Source organism: Ambystoma mexicanum, chromosome 4q, assembly GCF_040938575.1.
Source record: "Ambystoma mexicanum isolate Mex_15411 chromosome 4q, UKY_AmexF1_1, whole genome shotgun sequence".
NCBI classification, from domain to species: domain Eukaryota; kingdom Metazoa; phylum Chordata; class Amphibia; order Caudata; family Ambystomatidae; genus Ambystoma; species Ambystoma mexicanum.
Window position 1 is genome coordinate 1,320,346,406 of NC_090928.1, and position 19,942 is coordinate 1,320,366,347.

Genomic DNA, 19,942 nt, shown 5'->3' on the forward strand with positions numbered 1-19,942 from the left:
CCAACCCCTTGAATATCAGAGAAAAAGCCTTGCGGCAAAAAACCCTGAAGTTTGTGTCAGTGGAAGCGATTGCCAAGGAGGATCGTAGTAACAGGAGCGGAATGTCCTCTGATGTAGCAATCCACCTTACGCCATGGAAGGAGCCGGTTGAGAAAAGGAAATTAATGTAAAAGCGCAGAGGGAAAAGGCGGTTAGCGCAAGAGATGGAGGAAACAAGCATGAGCAGAAGGGAAGCAGAAGGGAATGCAAGGAGAAGAAAAAAAACACAAGCGAGCGCACCGTCAGCAAGAACGGTTGCAACGCTCGGAGCCTTCGGCAGTGAATGTTTACATACCGTGGTGGCCATCTTGAAAATAAACTATAACGTTGATACAGACGTCTGTATCAGCGTGATGGCCCTATCAATGGCAGCGCCACCTCGTCCATAATCGCCACGGACGAATCCTGACATTACGTTACATTTTAGAGTTACATAGAAATTGCATTTACAGTACAGTTTAGCGTTTCACCGGGCAAGGAGAGCTTGGAGGCTTAGAGTGTACTGTGGGGTTATATGAAAAGTGTGGTTTTGAGGGATTTGCGAAAGGAGTACAAAGAGCGTTCTGCTCTGAGTGCGTTGGGGAGGGCATTCCAGAGTATGGATGCTATGTGGGGGAAGCCAATGCCGCCAGCTTTGGCTCTTTTTATGGAGGGTACACAGAGTTGGTTTGCCTGGTGGCTCCTTTTGGGGCTGGCAGCGACATTCTTTGTTATGGTTTCTGATAGGTAGGATGGGCGGAGAGATTGATACATTTATGCTTAATGGTAAGGATTTTGAAGTTGATTCGTTCCTTGACTGGGAGCCAGTGGGCATCACATCTGGCCTGAGATATATGGTCACTTTGGGAGTGTGGAGGCCGGTGCAGAGAGCGTTATTTTGTACTATTTGGAGCCTATCAATGTTTTTTGTTGAGGTGCCTGTGAGAAGGGCAATGCAGTAATCAAGTCTATCTCCTATTGTGGCTCTGGCGATGTATAGGCAGTTTTGAGTGGTTAGAAAGGGTTTTATGGGATATATCTGGAGGAGAGCTTCTGCGTCTCGGTCGTATTTTCCAGTGAGGGGGAGGAGGACTTGGGTATCATCGGCATAGTTTGTGTATGCTAGGCCCAGTGCGCCCAGCATGTCAAAGAGAGGTTTGGTGAACAGGTTATAGAGAGTAGGTGCCGTACATGAGCCCTGGGCGACTCCACAGTTGATTGTAGTGGGGGCTGCGTTGGCCTGGTCAGAGTAGACCTTCATAGCCCTTCCTTCTAAGAAAGAGGTTATCCAGGAGGTGGCTTTGTAAGAGAAATGGGCTGCGTTGGTCAGGTGGGACGTGAGGATGTCATGGTTGACAAGATCAAACGCGGCAGAGAGTTTGAGGAGGAGCAGGAGGGCAGGTTTGTCATTATCCATTATTTTGGTGTTTTGGTTCTTTAAATCTAAGAGGGCAAAAAATTGACAAAACCAACCATTTGGAATGAGAACTGTTTTTTTCATCTACCATTGGCGCAAAGTAGTGCAGGCACAAGTGTTTGTGTTTTCTCAAGGTTTACAAACGGAGTAGAGGAACTCAATGTCTACGTATTAGCCTACACTCATGCGACAAATGGCTACTATTAAAGAAACATAAGGAAAAAAGAAATTGAAAATTAATGCAACAATTGTAAAATTAGGTCGTGAAGGTACCAATGTATGATATCGATACAGAAAAGTTCCTCACAATTTAAGATTATCCAGGAGGTGGCTTTGTAAGAGAAATGGGCTGCGTTGGTCAGGTGGGAGGTGAGGATGTCATGGTTGACAAGATCAAACGCGGCGGAGAGTTCGAGGAGGAGCAGGAGGGCAGGTTTGCCATTATCCATTATTTTGGTGTTTTGGTTCTTTAAATCTAAGAGGGTGGTTTCTGTGCCATGGCCTTTTTTGGAAGCCTGATTGCCTTGTGCCTATGATGGCATTAGATTCCTGATAATGTTGGATTTGGTTGTGGGCGGCTTTGTCTAGGATTTTGAGGAGGAATGGGACGGTAGTGATGGGGCAGTAGTTGCTGAGGCAGGCGGGGTCTAGGGTGTTTTTTTTATGAGCGGGTGAACCCAGGCTTCTTTTAGGCTTCGTGGTACGATTCCAGAGGAGGAAGATGCATTAATAAATGCTGTGATGATAGGGATCAGTGAGTCTGTGCATTCTTTGATGATGGTTGGGGGACAGATGTCCCTTTTACAAGTGGAAGGTTTGATGTGTTTGAGGAGGTCGGTAACTTCCGTCTCTGTGACGTCTCTGAAGACGAAGAGAGGTATTTGAGAGAGAGGATTAAGTGGGGTGGGGAGGCGGAGGTGGACTGTCCTGATTAGGGAGAGCTTTGCACAGAGCTATTATTTTTTTTGGGAGCATCTTGACTTTGTTGATAAGAGCATCCTGAATGCTGGAAGACCAGGCTTCATCTTTGATGATTTCATTCGGCTAGTGGCGGGGGTGGTGAGATCTTTGAAGATAGAGAAAATGTCCCCAGATTTTGAGTTAACTTTGGAGATTCTTTGGTTGAATGATTCTGATTTGGCTAGGAATATGGCTTTTTTATACGAGGATGAGATCTCTTTGAATTCATTTAGCGAGGATTGGTTAGGCGAGGATTGCCACTTGGCTAGAGCTTGACGGTTACTGGTGCGTAGTGCAGATAGTGCTTCCATAAATCAGTTAGAAGGCATTGATTTTTTTTCTTTTTTGGCTTTTAAGGGAGCTATGGACTCAATGGCTTGGGTGAGAGCGTGGTTATAGGTGTTGGCCAGAGAGGTGGGGTCATTGTTAAATGGAGGTTTAAGTTCAGGGATATCGAGAAGAGGTGCGAGGTTGATTTTAGTCAGTTTGCTCGAGCTTCTGATTTTAGTGGGTGGGGCATACGAGAGCATCTTGCGAGTAGGAATGGTGGGAATAGCAAATTGAATATAGTGGTCTTCTGTCCATGGGAGGGCTATGAAACATAGATGATAAGAATCTTTGAACAATTTCTTTGAGTTTGTCAACAATATACATGAGCTAATCAAATTTACGATTGAAATTTTAAATTTACAATGAAGGTCTACACTTTTTACCTAAAATGCGAGAACAACAAGTTACTAATGAATATTTACCCTAAACCAACTGACCGGAACAATTTAATCCAGGCACTAAGTTTCCAACACAAAAAAACTATTTGTAGTTTACTACATAGTCAAATGATATGAGTTAACCGAATTGTGTCTGATAAAAATGATATGATATGATATGATATGGTATTAATAACGCGCCTATACACAGCTGTTTCAAGGCGCGATGAGGCAAGGGAGGGGAACAAAAGGAAGACAGAGACAACAATCCTACTAGGCCAGGTGGCATTGAGATCACACAAGTGCAGGGGAGGGGGGAAGGGGACAAGTGCAGGGGGAAAGGGGAGGGGCAGTGCTGTACATAGGAAAACAGTAAAAATAAATAAGAGTGCGCCAGCTGGTGGCAAGTGCAAGGTCCTGCAAGTGCAAATGTCATGCAAGATAACATTTTGGAAATATCAAATAAAATTGATGAAAGAGGATATAACCAAACAGATATTGAAAGTTCTAGATACAAATTGACTAATAAATCACAAGCAGAAAAAAGGCGATCCAGATCATTTGTATATTCCAACATACTCAAATCAAAGTAGACAGTTATGAAAAATAGCTGCACAAAATTGGGAACTATTTAAGTTTGATTCTATCTTACACAAATTGTTTCCAAATGTTCTTGTATAAGCGTACCATATAAGTACATCATTTAGAAACCTATTAGTGAGAGCTGATGTGAATATACCTCATGTTGAAAAGAACACTCTGAAAAAGGTACATTTCCTTGTCTTAACTGCCAAGAATGCCGTTATATTGTTAGAGGTAATTGTATATCACATCCACAGATCTGGTAACACAGATCTGGTCAAATCAGTTTACTAGATGCTACTCTAATATTGTGATGTATGGCATCAATTGGCCTTGTGATTTATACTAAATGGGAATAAAAAGTGAAAACACACGGGACAGAACATAAGTCAAATATTAGCATGCCCAACCTTAAATCACCAATTGCAAGACATTTTTGGGAATTTAAACACTGTATTTCGCAGATGAAATTTCCGATATTGAAATTAGTAAAGGAACACAGCAGGGGTGGTGATCTATATAAATGTTTGTTACAATAAGAAGCATATTGGATTTGATACAATGAATACTGTAAATCCAAACGGTTGAGGAATGGAATGGATGAGGAACGTGAATTAAATTGATTCCAACAATTGCTGCAAGGATTTTGTTAGAATTTTGTGATTAAAGAATTTCACCCAAATATACATTAATACTTTCAGTTGAACAATACGCTTAGAATTATCCATGTAAAATGATGATCTTGTCTCATTATATATTTGATTCTCTGCTTTTTTGATTCTTTCCTTCTCTGAAAATTAGATAAGGTTACTCTGGGGCAGAGGGGTGGCCTCATATGTTCTGAACTACTTTGCTATTGTGAGTTCTCAGATCTATATGTACATAGAGACACATGGAATATTGCATACTATGTTACTTTGATAATATGAATGTTGACAAATAGGGTGAATCATCCTTTCAAAAGTATGTGTTATGTACAAGAGTTATCCAGGTATATGTATATTAAACTAATTATTTAGAATTAATTGAACTGCCTAAGTATTAAATAAGTCGTTGTATTGGTTTGGAGGCTAAATTTAATTAAATCAATGATTTACCTTAACTGATATTAGTTTAGAAATTAAGATTTGGTAATATTATGAACGTCAATATTAATAACTGAATAGTTGAATATTGATAACATTTAGAAATGTTTAAATTGTAATGTTTCTATAAATGGTATTATGGGATACTGCCTAAATATATCATAATATTATGCTCTTGGAGATTTTTCAAGAAGGTTGTGTTGAAATGGCTGATTAGTACTAGAATGAGTTTAACATTTGTGACCCTGTCAGGTAATGTATTTTAGTCAGTGGGTTTGGTATATTTAATATTTAGCAGGGTCCTTACTCGAGTGCTCATCAATTATGGATATTTTCCAGTTGTCTGTATGTTTACTTTGGTACACTTTATTTTACCTATAAAAGATATTAATTGAATAATTAATCATTGTGATGAATACATGTTTTTGTTTTGTTGTGTCATTCGTGTTAATCTGTAGTCTGCAAATTGAACAGTATTTGATCATGCGATATATAACACTGGATAAAAAGAAAATTGTAAGTAAATGTATATTGCTCTCATAACTGAAGTGATTAACATAATGTCATTAGTAAAAACAATTGAACTCAGACATATATTTTCTCAATTTGTAGTAGTTACTGACTTGAATAATTCAAATTGATGATATACAAGAATGAGTCTGGGGCTGATACTATATGCATCATGTGAGTAGTAAAGAATGAGTCAAGGGCTGATACTATATACATTGTGTGAGTAGTAAAGAATGAGTCTAGGGCTGATACTATGTGCATCGTGTGAGTAGTAAAGAATGAGTCTAGGGCTGATACTATATACATCGTGTGAGTAGTAAAGAATGAGTCTAGGGCTGATACTATATGCATCGTGTGAGTAGTAAAGAATGAGTCTAGGGCTGATACTATATGCATTGTGTGAGTAGTAAAGAATGAGTCTAGGGCTGATACTATATGCTTCGTGTGAGTAGTAAAGAATGAGTCTAGGGCTGATACTGTATGCCTCATGTGAGTAGTAAAGAATGAGTCTAGGGCTGATACTATATGCATCGTGTGAGTAGTAAAGAATGAGTCTAGGGCTGATACTATATGCATCGTGTGAGTAGTAAAGAATGAGTTTAGGGCTGATACTATATGCATCATGTGAGTAGTAAAGAATGAGTCTAGGGCTGGTAATATATGCATCGTGTGAGTAGTAAAGGATGAGTCTAGGGATGATATTATATGCATCATGTGAGTAGTAAAGAATGAGTCTAGGGCTGATACTATATGCATCGTGTGAGTAGTAAAGAATGAGTCAAGGGCTGATACTATATACATCGTGTGAGTAGTAAAGAATGAGTCTAGGGCTGATACTATGTGCATCGTGTGAGTAGTAAAGAATGAGTCTAGGGCTGATACTATATACATTGTGTGAGTAGTAAAGAATGAGTCTAGGGCTGATACTATATGCATCGTGTGAGTAGTAAAGAATGAGTCTAGGGCTGATAATATATGCATCGTGTGAGTAGTAAAGGATGAGTCTAGGGATGATATTATATGCATCATGTGAGTAGTAAAGAATGAGTCTAGGGCTGATACTATATGCATCGTGTGAGTAGTAAAGAATGAGTCTAGGGCTGATACTATATGCATCGTGTGAGTAGTAAAGAATTAGTCTACGGCTGATACTATATGCATCGTGTGAGTAGTAAAGTAAAAAGAAGTAAAGAGACAACAGAATATCTTTACCAAAGTAATATAGAAAAGAAAAATAATGTTTTGTAATTATCATTTTTAACAGTGTATAGAGATGAAGAAGAATCGAAAGATCCAAAATGCATCGAGACAGACATTTCAGACTTCAAATTGAATGAGCCATAGAAATCTTTAAATAAAACGATTAATATGTGTTTTCTATCCTTGTACTGAGGTGAAAGAATGTACCTTGAATGCCATTTAGACATATATGTTGAGTTTTTTTTGTAGGTTTGTCACAAAAGTCAATGGTTTCTGTATAACTATAAACAACATTTTCCATGGTATAAATGCTTACAGGGGATGACTCTTATAATTAACAGGGTTTAATTAGCAAAGATATGTTTTACAATATGTAAAACTATGTCAAAATTGAATTTTCAAATATTAAAGACACTCTGAAAGATCTGAGTATTAATTTATTGACACATTTAAAAAAGGGCTGTACAGGGGAAGTGACCTTTGAAGGTTTCCAAGGCAATTGTGTAGTGTAGCAGTGGAGGACTATCACCCCCTCCTTCCACACAGGAAGTGACATCACTTTCTGAGATTCACATCAACTATAACAAAACTAATACCAAATGAAAGACTTACTGGTGCAGGAGATCACATCAAGATCTGGCAAACCATGGGGGATCGCTGCTCGGATAAGTGAACTGGAAATCAAGGAGAAAAACAAGGAATGATTTATCTGGAAAGCATTTCAAATTATAGAACAAATAACTGGAAATGCATCCGGACAACCTGTGCAAGTTGACAGTGTCACTGCAGTCTACTCCAGGAAAGTTACTCACAAGATCCACTGTACTCTGGAGAGTAACCAATATCCAAGAAGATGGAGATTGAAGAAGAAAGGGGTACGGGAAACATGAGGAACAAACTGGGAGAGGGAACTATGGGAAATATCAGACAAAGGAGATAAGACAATAGACACAATGAGAGAGAAGAGACACATTGATTTATGTTATGTTATTTATTTATTTGTAAAGCGCGCAAAGCCCAAAGGCAACAAGGCGCTACGATTTACTTAAGAATATGGTTACATGTTTACAAAGCTTCAAGGACATGTAGAAGTTACAAGTTGGTTACATATTTATACATGTATACATTACATTGCATCATTACATCATATTCTGGCATGTTTAGACATTGGCAGACTGATCTAAGAGACTAGGTGACCATTGAGGGTGGTCAGTCCTATGGCTGTGAAAACACAGATGGGAAAAAGAGACAAATATAGAAATCATAACATGGAAGAGACAAAGGGTGACAGACCGGGGGGATACCTGAACTCCTGAGCCAAGATAAGATGAGGAAAAAAGGGAAATACAGGGGCAGCAGATAGAAGAGGCAGAGGGTGTGGGAACAGGGGAATACATGAAAACCTGATCCAAGATAAGATAAGATGAGAACAAGAGGGAATCACAGGGGCAGGTGATAGAAGAGACAAAGGGTTGGGGAGCTGTGGAATACCTGAACACCTGAACCTAAATAAGATGAGAAAAACGAGGGAAACACAGGGCAGATGATAGAAGAGGCAGAGGGTGAAGGAACAGGGGAATACCTGTGCACCTGAACCAAGATAAGATGAGAAAAACGAGGGAAACACAGGGGCAGGTGATAGAAGAGGCAGAGGGTGGGGGACAGGGGAACCTGTACAGCTGAACCAAGATAGGATGAGAACAAGAGGGAAACCCAGGGGCAGGTGATAGAAGAGGCAGAGGGTGGGGGGTCAGGGGGACCTGTACACCTGAACCAAGATAAGATGAGAAAAACGAGGGAAACACAGGGGCAGCTGATAGAAGAGGCAGAGGGTGTGGGAACAGGGGAATACATGAAAACCTGATCCAAGATAAGATAAGATGAGAACAAGAGGGAATCACAGGGGCAGGTGATAGAAGAGACAAAGGGTTGGGGAGCTGTGGAATACCTGAACACCTGAACCTAAATAAGATGAGAAAAACGAGGGAAACACAGGGCCAGGTGATAGAAGAGGCAGAGGGTCGGGGGACAGGGGAATACCTGTACACCTGAACCAAGATAAAATGAGGAAAAAAGGGAAACACAGGGGCAGGTGATAGAAGAGGCAGAGGGTGGGGGAACAGGGGAATACCTGTACACCTGAACCAAGATAAGATGAGAAAAAGAGGGAATCACAGAGGCAGGTGATAGAAGAGGCAGAGGGTGGGGGGACAGGGGGAATACCTGAACACCTGACCAAGATAAGATGAGAATAAAGAGGGAAACACAGGGGCAGGTGATAGAAGAGGCAGAGGGTGGGGGACAGGGGAACCTGTACAGCTGGACCAAGATAAGATGAGAACAAGAGGGTCGACCCATGGGCAGGTGATAGAAGAGGCAGAGGGTGGGGGGACAGGGGGACCTGTACACCTGAACCAAGATAAGATGGGAAAAACGAGGGAAACACAGGGGCAGCTGATAGAAGAGGCAAGGGGTGGGGGGACAGGGGATCATGTACACTTGAACCAGGATAAGATGTTAACAAGAGGGAAACACAGGGGCAGGTGATAGAAGAGGTAGAGGGTGGGGGGACAGGGTGACCTGTACACCTGAACCAAGATAAGATGAGAAAAAGAGGGAAACACAGGGGCAGGTGAAAGAAGGGGCAGAGGGTAGGGGGACAGGGGAATACCTGAACTCCTGAACCAAGATAAGATGAGAAAAAAGAGGGAAACACAGGGGCAGGAGATAGAAGAGGCAGAGGGTGAAGGAACAGGGGAATACCTGAACACCTGACCAAGATAAGATGAGAATAAAGAGGGAAACACAGGGGCAGGTGATAGAAGAGGCAGAGGGTGGAGTGACAGGGGAACCTGTACACCTGAACCAAGATAAGATGAGAACAAAAGGGAAACACAGGGGCAGGTGATAGAAGAGGCAGAGGATGAAGGAACAGGGGAATACTTGAACACCTGAACCAAGATAAGATGAGAAAAAAGAGGGAAACACAGGGGCAGGTGATAGAAGAGGCAGAGGGTGGGGGGAACAGAGGAATACCTGAAATCCTGAACCAAGATAAGATGAGAAAAACTAGGGAAACCCAGGGACAGGTGATAGAAGAGGCAGAGGGTGGGGGGAACAGAGGAATACCTGAACTCCTGAACCAAGATAAGATGAGAAAAACGAGGGAAACACAGGGGCAGGTGATAGAAGAGGCAGAGGGAAGGGGGACAGGGGAACCTGTACACCTGAACCAAGTTAAGAGGAGAAAAAAAGGGACACACAGGGGCAGGTGATAGAAGAGGCAGAGGGTGGGGGACAGGGGATCCTGTACACCTGAACCAAGATATGATGAGAACAAGAGGGAAACACAGGGGCAGGTGATAGAAGAGGCAGAGGGTGGGGGGACAGGGGAATACCAGTACATCTGAACTAAGAGGAGAAAAAAAGGGAAACACAGGGGCAGGTGATAGAAGGGGCAGAGGGTGGGGGGACAGGTAAACCTGTACACCTGAACCAAGATAAGATGAGAAAAAGAGGGAAACAGAGGGGCAGGTGATAGAAGAGGCAGAGGGTGGGGAGACAGGGGGAATACCCGTGCACCTGAACCAAGATAAGATGAGAGGGAAATACAGGGGCAGCAGATAGAAGAGGCAGCGGGTTGGGGAGCTGTGGAATACCTGAACACCTGAACCAAGATAAGATGAGAACAATGAGGGAAAGACAGGGTGAGGGTATAGAAGAGACAAAGGGTGAAGGAGTGGGAGGTGAAGAGAGGGTCCCCAGGATGGCCTTCACGCCCTCTATCTGTATGTCAGCCTGAAGGATGACAACCCAGAGATGCCAGTTGACGTTTGGCCAACCACCGGGGGGGAGGGGCAGTGTATTCCACATATGTGAGCAGATATTCTCTTAGACAACCGTTCAAATCCTATCCAGCTGATGTCTTCGCTGATACAAGTGCATCATCACTGGACCAGGTTGATTAATGATAAATGTCCAGCCGTGCTGACGTCATTAGTGACAACAAGGCATAGCAGCGTTAGACACACATGCATACATGAAGAACATACACACACCGATCTGTAGCTAGAAGACAGATACATACACATACTGTCAGAATTCTGGTTTATGGTCTTTCCATCCAAAATGTTACCACGAAATCAAAATGCATCAAAAGTTTTGTAACAAATTTTTTTCCAGCGAATGCATTTTTAGTAAATATTTTTACCGTTAAAAACCCTCCCCAAACAAAATTAACCCTTTATCTCACACACACATACATTCGATGAAAAACAATTTGTTGCAAAACTTTCAAAGGAAAAACTGGATAACCAAATTCTTTCCTTCTCGCTAGCTAAAGGCAGAAATGCAAGAAAGCAAAGGTAACCCAGAGGAAGCTTGCAACTGCTTTATTGCAACTAACCATATGGAGCTAAAGGGATGTATAAGGAACCCAGAAGGGCTCGAGGACTACTAACATCTAAAGACAATAGTACAATATATAGGGAGACCATAGAATGACTGTAGTGAATTCACATGAAGCCACAGGCCTCAGAATATGGAAGAAGAGATGCAGACTCTGCAGCACGAAACCCAGGGCCAGTGCTCACAGCCATAGACAAGGGTGGGGGAAATTCCTGGCTCCCGGTGCCAGGGAGCCACCGGAAAAATAACGGAATAAAATCCTCACTAATTACAGACCGTAGAGCTCTGTTTTTGTGGTCCTCACCCACATGACTCAGCCCAGCCGAACATTGGCCTTATACTCCAGTTGAGAAGTGGAGTCGTTTCCAGCAAAACAGAAAGGAATGATACATGTGTTATCCACCAAACATTGCAACCTGCAGGCCCTCTCCCAGGCTTGTGACTATATCAGTGACAACAGTCTTTCTCATTACATTGAAAAGGTACACAGAGAGCTGTCAACAGAACAGGGTCCGAGGCACGGGGGGACCAGCTCCAGCCAATCACGATGCTCAAATCCTGGGGTGGCGTGTGAGGATGCAAGGCCCAATGGTAGTCCTGTGACACAGCAACAATGTAATAGATTGTTTTTGGGGAGGTCTCAGGGGAACCCACCTGACATGGGAACAACAATCTAACAACTCATATAGGGGATTTCTATAGGTGTTATTACCCGAGCTACCCAATGGGTTTGGTTTTTAGGTTTTTTGGGAAGGGTTGGGAATTGTGACTACCCTGTGGGATAAAAGCTTGTGACCACAGGCTCAGGAGCTGTGATTGACAGAGATTCTGTTATTTCCTGTATGATCCCGGACTGTTTGGAAAAATAAAGGACAGTTCTAACTTGCCCCATTGCTGAGTCCTCCATTGCCAGGGGAGGGTTTGATGGGAGTTGGGACCCCTGCTAAACTGTGATTATGTGGTGCAATCCCCTGTTCCTCTGGCATACTATAGAGAGTAATACTATACAGAGTAATACCTGAACTCCTGAACCAAGACAAGATCAGAAAAAAGAGACAATTACAGGAGCCAGGTGATAGAAGAGACAGAGGGTGAAGGAGCAGAGGGGGGAGTACCTGAAAACATGAAATAAGATGAGAAACAGAGGGAACGACAGGGGCCAGGAGATAGAAGAGGCAGAGTGTGGGGGCACAGGGGAATACCTGAAAACCTGAACCAAGACTAGATGAGAAAAAGAGGAAAATACAGGGGCGAGAGATACAAGCGACATAGAGTGGGAGAGCAGTGGAATATCTGAACACTGGTACCAAGATAAGATGAGAAAAAGAGGAAAATACAAGGGCATGGTGACTAAAATGTAGTCATGTTGCATGGTGATGTTGCTCAACATGAGGATAGAATTGGTACTGTCCTTCAGGTAAGATGCCATCTGGTTCACGAAGGGTTTTAAGAAAAAATCAGTGTATAAGGACAGAGGGTCCAACACTGAGTCACAAGCTGATACAATTGTTCTGCCGGGTGGTTTGGCTGCAACCTTATGTATTTTGGGTAGGATGTAAAAGGCAGGAGTACTTGGATGTATTTTGTTAAAAAAAGTGTACTCTTCATCGCATATCCATGTTTGTTCATGGGCATGTCTTGTGAGGCTCATTATTTCATCCTGCAGATTTTTGGTGGGATCTCGTCATCACCATGCAACATGCAACATGACTACATTTTGGTCACCATGGACGTTGAGGCCCTTTATACCTCCATACCGCAACGCGAAGGCCTAGAAGCTTTCAAGATATTCCTTGACCAAAGGAGTAATACCACATCCACTCCCACCATCTTCATACTTGAACGTATTAGACTAGCTATGTCTGAAAACATCTTCCTGTTTCGTAAACAACTTCATAAACAAACCAAGGGAGTGAGTATGGGGGCAACCTTTGCCCCCGACATTGCCAATCTATATATGGCCAAATACAAGATCGACTACATCACAGCTCAACAAAATCCATACAGAAACAACATCATTGTATAGAAAAGATATATAGATGATGTTTTCCTCATATGGCATGGCAATCAACAAGAACTGTCCTCCTTTCTACTATGGCTTAATCAATGCAAGCAACATATACGGTTCACAATGCAGTGGGATTTCCATTGCATTGATTTCTTGGATTTACACATTTACAGATCAGCTGATGTCTTGAACACAGAATTATAACATAAACCAACAGACCAAAATACTTTCTTACATTTCGGGAGTTACTACCCAGGAGGACTCAATACAATTTACCCTATGGCCAATTCTTAAGGGTGTGGAGGAATTGTACCGACACTACAAATTACAACAAACATGCTCTTGACCTCAAGAAACGACTGCTTGAAAGAGGATATCCCAGAAAGGCAGTGAGAAATGCCCATAAACGAGCAGCCAACACTGACAGGACCATCTGCCTCACCAAAAAACCCAAAAAGAACTTAGACAGATTGGTCTGCGTGACAACCTATAGCCCACTGAGTAATCTCATACGCAATACCAGAAATCACTGGCACCTCATAAAGAATACAGGTACCCTCAACAAAACACCACTTTTCGTCTTTAAGAAAAAACAGAACTTGAAGGACTCTCTTGTACATACCTTCATCGAACCAGCCATACCTCATTCCACACTTTGGGACTTGCCTCCTGTAAAAGGCCACTACCGATGTGGACAATGCCTAGCGTGCCAATTCACCGAAACCAAAAATATTTTCTAACACAACACCATTTCATGGACTCTTAACGATCACACCAACTGTAACACCAAGCAGGTCGTGTATGTCATTGAATGTCCCTGTGGCCTACTCTACATTGGTAAGACCATGTGGGCCATAAAAACCACGGTATCCGAGCACAGATTGTGCATCAAGAATAAAGTCCCTGACAAATCCCTTGTTGACCACTACAACCAGAAAAACCACACCAACAAGGATCTGAAGTGGTTTGTGCTACTGGAGTTATCTTCCACTACAAGAGGGGGTGACATAGACAAGACTCTGACAAGATTGGAACAGAAATGGGTACTGTAGAGTGGAAACATTGTATGTGAACCACTCCAGCTGACCAATTTATTGATTTATTTATTTTTATTTATTGCATTTGGATATACGCCCAAACCCTTGGGTATCACGGCGTAATTACATATATCTTCGTTAGCAAGTTAAGGTTACATACATCTCTGTTGATAGATGAGTACATATCTTAGTTATCAGGACTGGGTTACATACATTTTAATTGCAGCAGTATAACAGGCGTATAGTCTATTATATACCATAGCAATGATCTAGTTTTGCTAGTTTTTTTCCGTCTAGGGTAAGAAGTGTTTGAGAGAGTATTAGTACTTGTTGAACAACCAGGTTTTGAGTTGTTTTTTGAACTTGGGTAGCAATGTTTCGTTGGATAGGTGGGATGGGAGAGCGTTCCAGATGCGGGGGGCTGTGATGGTGAAGCTACAATTACCTGCTCTTGTGGTGGTGAGGCGGGGAATGTGCAGTTGAATATTTGCATTGGATCTAAGGGATCTCGATGTGGTTTTGTGTGCAATGCAATTGTTGAGGTAGGTAGGGGCCGTGTCTGATAGGCATTTGTGTGTGATGGTGAGGGTTTTATGGAGGATTCTGGACTGCACTGGGAGCCAGTGAGCATCTCTTCTGTGTTGTGAGATGTGTTCTCTTCTTTTGATGCCCAGAGCTGCTCTGAGGGCTTTATTTTGTAGGAGCTGAAGTTTAGTTAGATTTCTTTTTGGAGGTGCCTATCAGTAAAATGTTTCAGTAATCTATTTTTGTTAGGATGGGGGATCTACAAGTGTCAAGCATTTGTCAGGAGATAGGAGAGGCCTGCTAAGTGTAATGAGTTTGGCAGTGTGGGCTGTTCAGGAAGCAAGGGCGCTAATATGATTGTTCATGGTGAGATTCGAATCGAGGTATACTCCAAGTGTTTTGACTTTGTGGGAGATGTTGATGGGTGTGCCGTCAATCATTATGGAAGTGTAGTCTGGGTGGAGTTTGCTGAGTTTGTTGGGGGAGCCAACTATGAGAATCTCAGTTTTGTCTCTGTTAAGACAGAGGCTGTTATATGCCTTCCAGCTTTGGATGTGTGAGTAAATTGTGTTAATGGTGGCCGTGTCTTGATCCAGGTTACCTGTGATGGGGATGAGGATCTGTGTGTCATCAGCGAAGTTTGTGTAGATTACGCCCATGGCATCTAATGCTGTGAAGAGTAACTTAGTGTAAGCATTGTATAGGGTGGGGGAGAGGTAGGATCCTTGTGGTACACATAGTGGCACAGGGATGGGTTCTGTTGCAACTTCCACTATGGATACTCTTGAGGTGTGGTCAGACAGAAAGGATTTTATCCAAGTGGTGGCCTTATGGGAGAAGTGGAATTTAGTGGATAGAGTGTGGCAGAGTTTGTCATGGTCAACCAAGTCGAAAGCCACTGATAGGTCTAATAGTAAGAGGATACATAGCTTGTCGGCGTCCCTGATGGCATCCATCTGGTTTTTGAGATCTAGAAGGGCGGTCTCTGTACTGTGGTTGGGGCGGAAACCTGATTGTGTTTCCCCTAGTAAGTGATTCTGTTCACAGTGGTGTTGTATTTGGGTATAAGCTATTTTGTCAATGATTTATAGGAGGAAAGGTACTGTTGTTATGGGCCTGCAGTTAGTAGGGACCGTAGTGTATAGGGAGGGTTTTTTCACTAGTGGTGTGACCCAAGCTGCCTTAATGGAGACTGGTATTTCGCTGAAAGTGAAGGATTATTTCACGAAATTGGTGATGGTGGGAGCTAATATGGTGGCGCATTCTTTGACTACCTTGGCTGGGGTGCTGTCACCTTTGCAGTTCGAGGGCTTGAGGGAGGCTGTTGTTTTAAGGACTTGCTCAGCGGTGACTTGTGTAAAGTGGAATTCCAATACGTCAGAGCTGGTGGTGATAGTCAAAGGGTGGGGGGCGTGGTGGTAAGATCTACTAGGTCCTTTTGTGAGGCTTTTTTATTTTGGAGAGTGGTCACTTTGAAGGATAGGGCATCCTGAATAGTGGTACACCAGGCTTTGCTTGGTGCTATAGGGTTGGAGGGGAGAATGGGTGCTTCTAGTTCTTCGATAAAAGTAAATAATTCTTTAGTGTTGGAGGCTGCGGCTGCTATGCGGCCATTGAGTGATGCAGCTTTGTGGGAAAGTCCACTGAGTTTGTCCACTAGCTTTGGCTAGTTTTTGTAGTTTGGTTTGTAGGTCGGGTGAGTTATTTTTTCTAGTTATGTATTCTAAATCTCTTTTTTCTCTTCTAAGTTCTATGAGTTCATTATTAAACCAAGGGGTGCTGCGTTTAATTTTGGGCACTTTGGCTTTGAGCTGTGCTACTTCATCAACTGCAGATTTTAAGCATTGGTGACAGTGTTTAGCAATACTGTCTGGGGTGGTATTGGCCTGAGGTTTGGCGTTAATTAGTTTGTTAAGTACTTGGTTTAAATTTTCTAAGGTGAGCTTACGCATATTTCTTACCTGTATGGCTAGTAATTTGCAACCTGCGGTTTTGTGGTCAGTATCTATCTTTATTGTGAATTTGATTAGGCAGTGGTTGGTCCAGTGTAGTTGGAGGATGTCTGATATGGTTACTGTGGTATTAAGAGTGAGTATCCCATCTAGAATACTTCCTTTGGAATGAGTGGGGGCGTTGACTATTTGGGAGAATTGCATCTCCTAGAATGCCTTTTTGCAGGCTGCAGCTTTGCTATCTGCGGGATCATCATAACCTAGGTTAAAGTCTCCTAGACAATGTATTTTGTTTTGGGTTTCAGTAAGGGAGTGATAAGAAGAGGTAGGTCTAATTCTGGCTTGCTTGGGGCGCTGGGTGTTCAGTAAGCTATAAGGAAATTAATGGTTTCTTGATGGTTGGCGGCTAGTTTGAGGGAGAGAATTTCATAGCCACTGAGTGTTTCTAGTTTACATTCCCTAAAAGGTGGTGTGGTTTTATGGATGATGGCTACTCCACCACCTATGGTATCGGTACGGTCAGCTCTGAGGGGGGTACGGTCGGTTAGGATGGCTAATGTGAACTGAGGGCCTGATGCAGCATGCAGCCAGGTTTCCGTGAGTGCCAGGAAATCTAGTTTGAAGTCTAGCATGGAGTCATGTATTTCAATCGCATGTGCTCCAAGGGATCTTGCATTTAGTAGGGCTCCTAGCAGGGGTTGTTTTATGTTGATGTCGATGAGGGGTTGGGTCAGGTGGACTTGTGGACTGGTTATTTTGCAGTTTTGTGTGGGAGCAGTTTTCAGGGCTTCGTAAATTATGGGCGTCATGGCGGTAGTGAGAATGTGTGGGGGTGAGGGTTGTTGATGGGGAGGGGCTGGAGATGGGTGCGTCCTGAGAGTCTGGAGCTTCGTTTGAATATGGTGGTGGATCGTGTTTGGTTGATAGTGTGTGTGGTTCTTGATGCTAATCATGTGCGTCGGGTGTCGCCGAGGATGGGTCGGGTTTTGTCCGGGGTTTGGTATGTGGTTGGAAATGCTGGTTGTTTAGGGAGGAAGGGTGTTGGGCAGGGCAGGGGGTGATATCTAGGGCAAGGGAGCCGGACTAGGCATGTCTTGTACAATATGTAAGTGCCTTTGGTACAGGTTATGTTGGGAAGGAGGGTGTGTGTTTGGAGAGTCCAAATGTTGGTGGCAGATTTGGGGTTGATGGTGTTGGTGGGCATGATTTGAAGGGAGGTGGTTCTGATGAGTAATGGGATGAGAAAACTGAAGATGGAGGGGATGGCGTAGCACAGGACTGTGGCTTTCCTAGATGTGTGGCTATCTCTTTTGTGTGGTGGTTTGGGGGTCTGGGAGTGATGGTTACCCGTGGGTCGTGCTGCGTGGGTTTGCATTTGGGAAGGTGTGGTGTGGGGATACTGGTGGTGATGACCCTGAGGGGCCCTGCACAATGGCGGTGGTCCTTTGTTAGGGCTGGTGTGAGGACGCAGTGCTGTATTGTCTGGGTATAGAATCGAGGTTGGTGGAGCAGATCTAATAGGGAAGGGGGTCACTTTGCACGCTGTGGGAACATTTCTAATATAATCATCAGGCAGAGCAGTTATACACACATTTGGTGAAAGCAATGAATTTAACATAAAGTGGAGGAAGCATCAATAATCGGATCAGGGCATGATTAACACATTTTACACTACGGGAGTGACCTTGAGTAAGGGTGGATCAGCTGGTCTGAGACTCGTTATTCCTAGGTAAGGCCAGACAATTTGTGCCTAGCTAGGCTATAAAGTGCAATCATATGGCGTGTTAGGGCCTTATGAGAATGGGTCTCTCTGTGCAGTACTGTAGAGTACACTAGGATGTACAATTGCTAGAAATTCCTCTCACGGGATAGGTTCGATTACAGAAGGCAAAAGGGCATGCAGTTTGTGAACATATTTCTTTTGGGCACGGTGAGTGATGGTGGTCTGGGCTGCTATTAATGCAACCGTTTGCTATAGGGAAGGGCGTGGGGTTATACCCACATTGTGCAAAAGTACAAATACATGGTAATAGAGGCAATGATGGTATAACACAGGACGGTAATATGCATGGATACAAGGTAAACAGAGCCAAAATAGACAGATGCGTTGTTCATTTTGTGCGCTTTGTGTTTTCTTAGCGCGCGTGAGCCGCCTAGCGAGAGCAGATGGTGCCAGAGGCAGGGTACTGCTGGCAGAGGGCAGCTAATGGTGATTAGCAGGTAGGAAATGGCTTACAAAGTTAATGGATCGCCGTAACAAATAGAATAGATTGGTGGAGGACTTTAAGAGTACCTGAAGTGTGCGCAGTAGTAGTATGTCCTCAGGATGGGGCTGTGGGCAATTTTGACCAGGGTCCCTGGCTAACGGCGTGAACAGGCTTGGTCTGGAAATGGCCTTAGTTCCTGGGCCTTCGTGATTGTGGGCCGGCTTACGCCTGCCGGTTCCTAATAGGTGCATAAATTGCACTCGGTAACCAATCGGGTGTCTGGTTGGCTGCTTCGGTTGGGATCAGGCACCAACTGTGTGCATCTGGTGGGGGGCGGCCATCTTGGAGTGGCCTGCCTCGTGGTGCACAATTAATGCTGCAGAGGTGCAGGAGACTCAATTATCAAGGTACAAACAATACGAATCAGCGGATCACGGATGTTATAGCGCTTCTTTCAGTTGCGCTCTCTATAATCTGCATTTTAGCAGGATTTCCAACAAAATTTCCGACAATTATTCACAATGTGAGTCCATAGTGACATTTGTTGTTGACCTCTCTATTCAATGCAACAGGTTGCCTGGACTTTATTAAATCATCCGTGTTTACAGACTTTGATATGCATTACCATATTATCTGTATTTTTGAATCATGCCTACAATGTTGTATCTTCACTGTACATGTAAGTAAATTATACCATATATGTACAACCAGGTTCCTCCTGGGGGGATGGATCCAAGTGGGTCAGTGATATCCACTTACCCCGTGAACTTACCCCGTGAACACAGTTGAACACAATAGGATAGTTACAACCACCTCCTACAATTATGTACTATGCAAGATCGCTGTATACTTCATTACACCTCGCATCCAGAGCCCGATGTTGGATCTCCCCATCAGATATGTGTACAGATGTATTGATCAACAATTGCACTTTCTTAGGGAGAGTCATACAGTAAGACATCTACATGTACTACACCACATCACTCTTTTTTACTCATCGCCAGACTTTACAGCAGCACCGAGTGTGCTAATTTCCAGGGTTATGTAATTTTCTGCCCGTTTTGTAGGTTTGGCTACACAATCTTCAGAGTGCCCCAATTTATGCAGCCTTATCACATGGGATAGCCACCTCATTATGTGAGTGATTTTGCCGCCTGAGACCACTATTCGAGCTCAGCGTGCCTGTTGACATAGAAACCCGTTTCCTAACAACATGGTTTTTTGGACATCCGCTACCCCATGCAAACGCTCCTAGTCAGAGCCCCCTTTCCCTCGCTTCCCACGTCGGCACATCTAAAATGGCAGCCTCTGTATAAATGTTGCCATA

The 19,942-nt window shown here is 43.3% G+C and overlaps 1 protein-coding gene across 1 annotated transcript in view; it reads right to left on the reverse strand.

The window, feature by feature from the left end:
- LOC138468444 (NXPE family member 1-like) overlaps positions 1-19,942 on the reverse strand; it is a 515,510-nt gene that overhangs the window by 97,465 nt on the left and 398,103 nt on the right. The window contains exon 5 of the mRNA XM_069608996.1: positions 7,092-7,153. Coding sequence (XP_069465097.1) covers positions 7,092-7,153 — 62 coding nt within the window. The remainder of the gene's footprint in view (positions 1-7,091; positions 7,154-19,942) is intronic.